The 10506-nt window shown below is 42.0% G+C and overlaps 2 protein-coding genes across 5 annotated transcripts; both read right to left on the bottom strand.

Annotated features, from left to right (window-relative positions):
* Positions 1-349: 349 nt before the first annotated feature.
* Positions 350-4366, bottom strand: LOC125973780 (alpha-2,8-sialyltransferase 8E-like). 4 transcript variants are annotated; one of them, XM_049728249.2, is made up of 6 exons: positions 4193-4365; positions 3544-3648; positions 3419-3475; positions 3184-3319; positions 2703-2908; positions 350-2625 (listed from the first exon to the last, which is right to left on the bottom strand). In XM_049728249.2, exons 2-6 carry the CDS (start codon positions 3627-3629, stop codon positions 2094-2096), a joined length of 1017 nt encoding a protein of 338 aa, XP_049584206.1. In that variant the 5' UTR covers positions 3630-3648; positions 4193-4365; the 3' UTR covers positions 350-2093. The 4 variants fall into 4 exon arrangements, with proteins under 4 accessions (XP_049584206.1, XP_049584205.1, XP_068507826.1 ...); XM_049728248.2 differs by having other exon boundaries at positions 3419-3648; positions 4193-4366; XM_068651725.1 differs by lacking the exon at positions 4193-4365 and having other exon boundaries at positions 3544-4185.
* Positions 4367-4875: 509 nt separating this feature from the next.
* On the bottom strand, positions 4876-9093 carry LOC125973778 (uncharacterized). The gene is made up of 9 exons (XM_049728247.1): positions 8981-9093; positions 8199-8329; positions 7627-7772; positions 7433-7551; positions 6923-7041; positions 6265-6563; positions 5950-6038; positions 5633-5864; positions 4876-5261 (listed from the first exon to the last, which is right to left on the bottom strand). The coding sequence occupies exons 2-9, from the start codon at positions 8257-8259 to the stop codon at positions 5115-5117; spliced, it is 1212 nt and encodes a 403-aa protein (XP_049584204.1). The 5' UTR covers positions 8260-8329; positions 8981-9093; the 3' UTR covers positions 4876-5114.
* Positions 9094-10506: the final 1413 nt, after the last annotated feature.

The raw sequence follows: 10506 nt of genomic DNA, 5'->3' as shown, positions 1-10506 counted from the left end.
GCAGGACGTCCATGGAGTGACACAAAGGGTGTGTTCAGAAATTCAATCTAAGACACTGACGCTCCCATGAGAGTGTGAGTGTTCTATTACATTCCATATTTTTATGAAAAATTCCAAAGTTTAGCTTCATGTACTGGATGTACATTTTCTTGTCAATCACCTCCAATACATAGATTTTTTTTAATTTTTGTTATAAACCATGGATAAAATGGAAACCCTAACATCTAACAACCTTTATATAACATCAGATACATACTATGTCAAAATATCAGCCATCTACGATGCTGATATGTTTAGATGTGCAAAAACAACACAAAAAAAAAATAAATTCAAAGGAGGACATTTGAAATGAAGTCAATCAATCCAAATTCTTTATTTTTTTTTATATATATATATATTCATAATTTAGGTCACCCCTCACAAGAAAGCAACTGTCTATGGAATTCCATAGCTTCTGCCACAGGTGTTCAAACCCGGTCGTTGGGGGGCGCTGTCCTGCATGTTTTCAATGTCTCCCTCCTCTGACACACCGGATTAAATGATCAGGATCGTTATCAGGCTTCTTTAGAGTTGATCATTTGAATCAGTGACCCTTTTTCTGTACTTATGTGTTTTGAAAAAGTTCTTGTACTAAATTTAAGTGGATATGCAGCATGTGGGAAAAGCAGAATTATTTAAAAAAAGTTTTTATACTATTTATATATTGCGTTAATTTCAAGTCTGGAAAGTGTTCCTAGAATGGCTCACTGTTATTTGTAAACAAAGAACGGAGACGGCTTGAATACAGACCCAAAAAAGCAAAGGCTGAAGTGTTAAAAATGGGGGCGAAAGTCACATAGTGGTGTGAAGCAGTTTGTGCAATCAGCAGCGTTCACTCTGATGAGAATGAGGCAGCACGTGGCAAAGAATGGCTTCTCCAGTGTTTGGATTCCACATATATACTCAACTGGCTAGTGACTAGACATATTCAAGTTCCATTCAGTGCAACAAACCGAACAAGACTGACAGTTTTTTTGCCCTAGGATGGGGCGGACGCTTTCATCACAAGTAAGAAAAAGGAAGAAAATAGCAAAACATGAGAAAGAAAAGTCCGTTTGCCACGTTAGCCGGCAGTCTGTTTTTCCATTGTGACCGCCGACTACATAAATACTATATGGCACAAATATGAACTTGTTTTTTCTGCAGGATGTTGCTGGGCTGTTTATTACAGCAATACTACTACGTTCTCTGATTTCAAATTAGTGTATGCCAAACTTTGTAACTTTAATACGTATGTAATGTAATTCAAGTCATTCTTCTGCAGAGGCAAATATGTCCAATACATTCTGCTCCCTTTATGAAGTTAAAAAGAGGAGGAAATCCATCCATCCATTTTCTATACCGCTTGTCCCCACGTCTCCTTCAATTACAACTTTCTTTTCAGTGAGGCCCAATACTCGTTCACACAATATTTCTGGTTCCATCTCGACAGACGTAGGACAACATCATGTCTACCATGTTTTTCACAATGGCCCTGTATATAATATGAGGTGCTCATACATTGACTTGGGTTGGCAGTCATAATGGCCCTCCGAAAGAAGCTATGCGGCCCGCGAAAAAAATGAGTTTGACACCCCTGCTCTAGACCCTGCAGACTTTGTGGCCCTCAGGGTCAGTAAAAGACTAGCGTTTTGCGAGCGGAGGTTACAGGACAGAAGGTCGACGAGATACGAAGGCGCTAAGCCATGCAGTGATTTATAGGTTCACCGAAGAACCTTGAAGTCACATCTAAAATGGACCGGGAGCCAATGTAAGTTGGCTAATATTGGGGTAATGTGATCAAATTTTCTCGTCCGTGTGAGTAGTCTCGCCGCAGTATTTTCTACTAACTGTAGACTTTCAATACTGGAATTAGGAAGACCAGAGAATAATGCGTTACAGTAGTTAAGGTGCGACGTAATAAACGCTAATAGTTTCCACATCACATTTTCTATATTGTCTTTGTTCGCTTCTCAAAATATTAAAGGCGTGTGATTTTTCTGCCACGTTCTCATGCATTCTTCTGTGAATTCAGGAAGTACCCAAACCATTTTTTTTAGTCAAAGATTGCTCTTTTACAAGAGTATCCATCCATCCATCCATCCATCCGCCCATGTTCTTCTGCTTAACCTTTCCTTGACTGGACAAACCCCAAGGTGAAGCTTGAGTATGCCCTGCTTATCCAGTTTGGACCGGTGGTCAAACTCCACGGGCATGTTATGGACGTTATCGGGCTTGCGGTCATCGTAGTAGTGTTGGGTGAGCATGTGACCTCCATGCGGGTGTTTGTCAAAGGGCCAGAAGCCGTACAGGTGAACTTTGGAGCACAGGTCCAGAGCCAGGGTGGCTATCATTAACCCTGTGGAGGGCCTATAGCCTGGGAGGTCTTTGTTGGCCCAGAACTTGTACACATCGCGTATGTAGTTTGGGTTGAGGGCGAGGGTACGAATGGAGCTGTTGAAGTCTTCCAGAGCGTGAACGGCCTTTATAGAGTGTTGTGTGTAGTGCTCGTCGAGAAAGGTTTGCATGAGCATCTGGGCATTCCCATAGCTCTTGACTGCTTCCACAAATTTCTGCTGTGGTCCCAAGCCCGACAGAGACTCGTACCTGTGAGGGGAAAGCACCAGGTGGGATTAGATTCTCGACAAAAGTCTTAAACCATCATATAATGCTGTCAGCATTACCTTTCTGAGAAGATGCTGGAGTTGGTCGTGACCAAGTCTGTCCTGACGCCCACGTCTTTGGAGTAGACGCCGTTCAGTGGCGGTAGATTGCACCTTATCACAAAGTCTTTCGAGTCAATGGTTTCTCCGCAGCCGCTGTCCTTCAGGATGCCTCCGCTGCCAACCACGGCACACGTGCCGTACATCTTCCGGGAGAAGGGATTCGTCTGGAAATCGACGCACATCAAGGTCCATGTTGTTTACAGAAGTCCGAAGAAAGTGAGAACAGGTGCTAAAGAACATTTTCAAATACTTGATTTCTTTTATCAAGTTTTAACTTGCGATTGTTGTTCGTACAGAATGAACAGAGGATTCTTTCGTAATTTTTGAAGATCGTTTTTACTCTTTATTAGGCAGAAGGTGCAATTTTATTTCACTTTTATGGGCAATAGATTTTAGTGTGCTTAATTTTTCGCCATCTTTTTTTTTTTTTCCGGCTTACCTTCGCAAGCATTTTGAAGATATCCAGCGTCACCCGCACGCTGTAGTTGTTTAAGGTGACAATCTCGCTTCCCAAAGGCGTGTTGTTCTTCGTGATGACGGCATTCTCGACCCCTGGAGTCCAGATGCTCGGGTTGCTGCGATGAGGCCAATAGTTTAGGATGTTAGGCTGCTTCGCGTTTCAGATTCCCCTGCTTGTTGATGACAAGAACTAGCGTGCAACGATTTACACTCACAGGATCTCCGGAGGTGGTTCAATGGGGATTTGTTGCGGAGGGTACACCGCACTAAAACTTCTCATAAAATATAGACACATTAAAGACAGGCACGTTTCATTTGGTTCACATTTTACAATCGTTACCTCATGTAGCTCCCAAAAATACAAATCCAAAGAATGATGATTATCAGGCATGACAAGATCATCCTCAAGGCCTTTTGTCGGTTCATGCTCACTGGTTCACTGTATCTAAGTCAATGTTGGAAACCCCAAAAAAAATCCAATTTATTACGCTTAGCCCATTGAATATGATAAAGCATGTCCCTTTAATGGCTATGACTTTAATGTGTTCGCTTAACTACAAAGCAGTGTGAAAAGCATGGTTCGTGTGTGTGCATGTGTGTGAGTGTGTGTGTCAAATTGACCCCTTCAACCCCAGTCGGGGTGTTTTAACCCTGCATTTTTAAGAGTTAAAAGTTTTTTTTGATTGATTGATATATATCTTTATTTCGAACACATTCAAAACAAAAAAGAGACAAAAAAAGAATAAATAAGTGCCATATATAAGACTGTACAAACAAACAATAAACCAACAAACCCCCATAAATAAATAAATCAATAAAGAATGCTCGAAAAGAAGTAGGAGGAAGCATAGCAAAAGTTGTGTTCAAGTTATTTCACAAATGTTGACAAAGTTTAGAAGGTACAGACACAGAGAAGGTACATTTGTAACAAAACCAGTTAGCCATAAAATGGTCACCATACACAACACATGTACAAGCACTTTGCTTACCTTGAGAACACGATGGAATCGGACGGAAAAGGAGAATCCAAATGCTTCTCGATGTAATTCACTTGAAGATTTGGCAAAAGCCACACCTCGAGGCACTGATATGTGCTTTCTCACTTGAAAAATTTCCATTGCACAAAAAGTGTCACAAACTAACTATTCAGAGGCACAAAATGTATCAGGTTGGTTTCTTCTTGCTACTTCTCGCAAACCCTCAGTGGACACTTCATTGGGTACCCCCGAACACCTAAAGCAGTTGTTCTTAACCTTGTTGGAGGTACCGAACCCCACCAGTTTCATATGCGCATTCACCAAACCCCTCTTTAGTGAAGAATAAAATTAATATTTTGAAAATTCAAGACGATGTTTTTTACTGGTGCACAAAATGAGCTGTTCATGAACATCACCGTGTTCATAGAACAAAACCAACACAATGCATGAACTCACAACAAATGACACACCTGCAAATAAGTGTGACTTCTGCTGTTGCCTTTGCGAGACCTGTTCAGATAAGCGTCATCACAAATGTACACCATAAATCAGGTGTGTTCGGACCTCCACAGTAGAGGCTCTGCCGAACCCCCGAGACCGACTCACCGAACCCCAAGGGTTCGATCGAACCCAGGTTAAGAACCACTGCACTCGAGGGTACTGCAACCGCTCAAGCACAATTTGCAAGACTCAAATCAGTGAAATAGAACCCTTTATTTACCATTATTATGCAGATATGACATTGAAACAAAAAGTAAAAATATGAATTTGTCGGGCATCTGAAAAACGTGAAAATCAAAAAAATGTTTGTAGATCCTAAAAACCAGCATGAATATTACGAAAGGCCAAAGTGTATGTCAAGCGCTTCATATAGATATTGCCACCAGAGGGCACTGCAACTGCACAAACGATGACGCCCCGACAGGAAGCGCCGTCAGACCAGCTGGACGCTGGTCAGCATCACCTGCCACCCCTCCAGCCAGTTGATGCTTTGCAGGTCGCTCACAGCATATTTGAGGTCCAGCTGGAGGTCGTCGTTGAAGGTTATGTTGAAAGCGGAAACACCACACTTGATGACAATCTGGATGGTGACAAGAGAGAGCAGGGTCACTTAAGCGCTCCTCAACATTTTACACAGGAACCGCTCGGAAATGTAGGATGGCAAACTGGCGGTTTGTCAGGACAAACACAGAGACAATCGAAAATGCTTCACGTAAAAAAGCTTTCGTCCATCAAAAAATAATGCATCAATGGCTTCCTGTGCCCAGGTCAGTCAACATTTCGAAATCTTTCAATGCTATTTTGGATTTGTGGAAAGCTGCGCCCGAGGCCTCCAAAATATCGAGCCGATTCTCTGAACAATTTAAGGGGGCACAAATGTGGATGTCTGACACCTTCGTTTGGGTGACATCCGGACGGACAAAGACGTAGCGTAGCAACGACGGGTGTCACCTTGAAGGCATGTCCGGGACCAAAAGGGCGGTGTTGGGGTAAGTTCTTGGTCTGCTTGTTGCCCCAAGTGCCGGCCACTTTGGAGTTGACCAAGACCATTTGTTTTGCCAAGTCAAATTTCAGGTGTAGCCCCGTCGTGATTTTGTTGCTGCTGTCGCCGCCGCCTTCGTCGCCGTCGTCCTCGTCGTCATCGCCGTCGCCATCCTTGTGCACGTTCAGGTTGAATAAGAGCCTGCTGCACAAACGCATTGTCCTGGTTAAGTGTCTTCTTTGGCGCTGTGTGTAAGGGGGGGCGGCTGGGTGCGGGCTATCATTACTTGGTGACATTGGTCTTGGCTCGCCCTCTGATAACGATGCTGCGGCCCACGGCAAGGCCTTCATCAATGGCAGCTTGGAATCCGCCTTTCTGCGCACACACACGATTGAGCAAGACAAGTCCACGATGCACTTTGTGTACAACTCTACGTCTTTACGGACGAAGCAGGCATTTGCATCCCCGCATGCCCTCAGTAAGGTCGCCATACTGGCCTAGCCAATCAACTTCGTGTAGAAGCTTCGTTTGTCTTTCTTCCCTTTGCCTGCGCAAATGAAACCACAAATTCATTCACCGCGCAAACCGTCAACTTACTCACCGGGTTAGCAACCATGGTGAGCAGGCACGAGCACGTGACGTCACGGGAAGAACACGACGGTTGACCGGTGGGGCTCCCACAGGTGACAAGTTCCCAATTGGTCGATGTTTGCATGGTAGGAGAAGGGTCAGCAGGAAGAAGGGCAACGGTAGGAGTGGTACACGAAGGACAGGTCGTAGCAGGGGGACTCGGAGGACAGGTAGTAGGAGCAGGAATTGTGGGAAGGGTAAGATTAGGACATGGGGGAATAGAGGGGCAAGTTACATGAGGACATTTGGGAAAAGTAAGAGGAGTCTCGTCTGCAGGGGAAACATTCCATCCATGAGAAAGGAGAGAGAGCACGTTAGAAGACATGCAAATAAATGCTTTGTATAAACATAGGAACCCGAAGGTATGATGCAATGTATAACTTCTATGTTGTATGATTAAACTATGCATTTGTTTTCATTTGTCATTTAAAAATTGCTGCTGTAAATGCCTTAACTTGAAATATCGTTTGTCTGATTTTGTCTTGGGGTCCTGTTAATGTCTAAATGGACTCCGGCTTTTTCTCATTACAAAACTATGATGTCATTTTTGTGTTTATGACTGTCTCGATGTAATGCTGTCACACGTTACCCTGGACACTTCAAATCAACAAGATAGGGGGTGGACTCACCCAAGTGACGCTTGCAGATGTATCGCAAGCGGGAAAAACAGTCCATGGAATGCAAGGAGTCATATAGCTTGCCACATGCAAACCACTTTATTTTCCTCGGCTCTGATCTACTCCAATGCCTGGAACACACAATCAAAAAGATGTTGCCAAAGTCCGCCTTTGCATTTCATAAACGGACGGACCAAGCAGAGGGTAGCAGTTGGACTTCCCGTTCACATCTTTGCTCTTGCAAAATGTCAGTGATGACTGTTTTCTCAAACAAATATCACTTCATCTTGCACTGTTAATGAATGAGCTATTTTTCCACAAAACAAGGATTTTTTGTCCAAAAAAGAACTTCTCAAAAACATGTTTCTTCTGAAAAACTCCATGTTTTGTGCTCGGTAGTCTGAGTTCTCAAAAGAACTTAACATTACTCTTTTTCAGTACTGAGAACCATGTGCAAGCCAGTGGTCATCGTCATCATCATCATCTGCAGTGACAAGTGAGCAGTACAGCAACGTTACTTACGTCATATGGTAAAAGTAAAGTGTCCCGTCAGTCCACCTCCAGTGCTGGTCCTTAAAATGCCACAGGCCAACCCAAATCTGTGCGTGTTCATTATATTTCATGATGGCTTTCACCAAGAGCTGCAAGAAAGAGACTGATTAAGGCGAATGGGTAGGTAATTAGGTAGCTAGGTAGGCAGGCAGGTAGGTAGGTACTAGCTCATCTCCATCCCAAATGCTCGTCAGGTGGCTTCCCATGGTCAGACAGTTGTACTCAGCCCGCCTCCAGTTCTGGTAATCTTGGGAAAAGTAGTAACAGTGCTCCCTGAAGTGATGCCAGCCCGCTGGACAGGAAGACAGTGCTGGAAGAACATGAGAAAAAACAACATCCATGAACTCTTACACTGCACATGCAAGAGAAATTAAATTGTCCAGCAGCTTGTCATGTAGCAATGTCAAGATTTGGTATTCTTCCCAGTCATTTCTACTACCAACAAGACAACAAAACAATAATAATCATGCGGACTGTTTCCCACCACGTTACACATTTCAACTATCAAATAGCACGTCCAAGAAAGTTATCGCACACGACTGATGGGCTCCAAGAAGTCAAAAGGCAAAAGCTGAAGGCAAGCAGAGGACTTGGCCGCTCCCCGTGCTCTATTCTAGTCAAAATTACACTTATGTGGTGCTCACTATATTTCGAGGAGTCACCGATGAAATTCCGAAAGCATACTGAAGCAAAAACGTAATTTCCACCCAAAGAAACGAGTTCAATCGTGATTCACCTGTACAGGTCCCACAAATGCCAAGCACGATGACAAGCCTCGCGGCGGACCACATCTTCATGGTTGTGGATTGTGGATCCAACTCAACTGGAAGCAACGGAAGAGAACGGATGCCCACACGTCACTGACGCCTGCAAAGAATTACAGGACGCTATATATATATATATACGTGTTACCAAAAAAAATCTTGATGATTAAAGCTTTATGTCTCTTCATACACTTGTAAAGAACCTTTATGTCCCGTTGTAACAAAAAAAGCTCGATGATTAAAGCTTTATGTCTCTTCATACACGTGTAAAGAACCTTTGTCACGAAGTAAGGAAGCTTTGTTGCTTCATTTACGTGTGAGCTGATGTCAATGAATGAATGAATCATCACCACAATATGGCCGCCCCCCCCCCCCCCCCCCCCCCAAAAGAAAATCCAATTTAGCCCACTTAGCCCATTGAATATGATTGTTCTTACCTAATGTGCAGGCTGCAATTTTAAAGCATGTCCCTTGAATGACTATGATGACTTTAACGTGTTCACTTAACTGCAACGCGGTGTGAAAAGTATGGTTTGTGTGCGTGTGTGTGTCAAATTGACCCTTTCAACGCGGATAGGGTTGTTTGAACACTGCATTTTCAACAGTTAAACAACAGTTATGTTCAAATAATTTCACAAATGTTGACAAAGTTAAGAAGGTACAGACACAGAGAAGGTCCATTTGTAACAAAACCAGTAAGCCATAAAATGGTCCCCTTACACAACACAAGTGAATGCACAAGCACTTTGCTTACCTTGAAAACACGATAGAATTGGATGGAAGACGAGAATCCAAATGCTTCTCCAAATGCTTCTCGATGTAATTCAGTTGAACGTTTGGCAAAAGCCACACCCAGAGGCACTGATAAATTTTCCACTGCACAAAAAGTGTAACAAACTTACTATTCAGAGACACAAAATGTATCAGGTTGTTTTTTTCTTGCTGCTTCTTGCAGACCCTCAGTGGACACTTCATTAGGTACCCCCGAACACCTAAAGCTTTGGTGGACAGAAGCACAAAAATGCAGTCACAAGTATTGGAGGCAAAGTTGTGAGGTGTGGGGTTCAACCCTGAGCCCAGCTCGTCGTGTCTGATGTCTCAACTTGGCTTGGGGTCTGTGTCCAAGATAGGTTTGAAAAGGAGCCCGTTTGGGAAGAGACTGAATGACGTACTAAATATCTTAAATGTGGCATGCACTTGCAACATTGTATTGTAGCATTCTATATCGGAACTGAATGTGAAGAGGGGCTGTAACTCAAGGTCATGTCATCTGCTTTGATATGAAGACAGAATTAATTAAAAGGTAATACATTACACAAATGGTTTGTGTATATGGTTTTTTTCCTAATGGTAAATTCGATTTATTTATTTTTATTAACAATATTATTTTGTTGGCCAAACAATACACAAATGCCGCTTTGTTAAAACAAAACACAACATTCTGCATTGGAAGAATGATCTGAAATTCTATACCAATTCGTTAAAGCTTATTAACACCAAGAATGCTGTAAAACTGACCTCATTTATTAAAAGGCTGTCTCTAAGATATTTGCTCTGGCTGTATATTCTTTGTGAATAAGATGGAGTTGCTCTGAAATGTGTTTTTATTTTGTTTGTACTTTTTTCATTTTAGTTTTTTTGTGTGTGCTTTAGTTTGTTTGTTTTGTGTTTTTTTGTCTTATTTTGTTTTTGTCGGCTTGTAGTAGGTGGTGTTATTATACTTAATGTATTTGTGTTTGAATAAAAGGTTGAACTAGAAAAAAAAAGAAAAACCAAATGGTGTGTGTTTGTGCATTTGCGTGCTGTGCGCCACGTGTTGTGGGAAGTAGATCCAACTATATATTTATTTTAAACAAAACAAAACAAATCAAATCAAATCAAATCAAATCAAATCAAATCAAAACCAAACCAAACCAAACCAAACCAAACCAAACCAAATCAAATCAAATCAAATCGAATCGAATCAAATCAAATCAAATCAAAACAAATCAAATCAAATCAAATCAAATCAAATCAAATCAAATCAAAACAAAACAAAACAAAACAAAACAAAACAAAACAAAACAAAACAAAACAAAACAAAACAAATCAAATCAAAACAAAACAAAACAAAACAAAACAAAACAAAACAAAACAAAACAAAACAAAACAAAACAAAACAAAACAAAACAAAACAAAACAAAACAAAACAAAACAAAACAAAACAAAACCACCCTTCTCCCGCGCGTCTCACCAACTCCCAAAACGAACACACCCTCGCTCTGGTAAACCTCGCAGTTT

Source organism: Syngnathus scovelli, chromosome 8, assembly GCF_024217435.2.
Source record: "Syngnathus scovelli strain Florida chromosome 8, RoL_Ssco_1.2, whole genome shotgun sequence".
NCBI lineage: Eukaryota > Metazoa > Chordata > Actinopteri > Syngnathiformes > Syngnathidae > Syngnathus > Syngnathus scovelli.
The sequence above is the reverse complement of the archived record's forward strand: the minus strand, read 5'-3'. Positions and strand labels throughout refer to the sequence as shown.

Excerpts from the sequence above, each read along its gene's own strand:
- LOC125973780 (XM_049728248.2), bottom strand. The coding sequence starts at position 3,594 with ATGCCTGATAATCATCATTCTTTGGATTTGTATTTTTGGGAGCTACAT. Across the intron at positions 3,320-3,418 it reads GAACCACCTCCGGAGATCCT|CAACCCGAGCATCTGGACTC; the intron begins GTGAGTGTAAAT and ends GCCTCATCGCAG. Across the intron at positions 2,626-2,702 it reads TCCAGCATCTTCTCAGAAAG|GTACGAGTCTCTGTCGGGCT; the intron begins GTAATGCTGACA and ends TTCCCCTCACAG.
- LOC125973778 (XM_049728247.1), bottom strand. The coding sequence starts at position 8,259 with ATGAAGATGTGGTCCGCCGCGAGGCTTGTCATCGTGCTTGGCATTTGT. Across the intron at positions 6,564-6,922 it reads CATCTGCAAGCGTCACTTGG|ACGAGACTCCTCTTACTTTT; the intron begins GTGAGTCCACCC and ends TTTCCCCTGCAG. Across the intron at positions 5,865-5,949 it reads GCCAAGACCAATGTCACCAA|GCTCTTATTCAACCTGAACG; the intron begins GTAATGATAGCC and ends TTTGTGCAGCAG.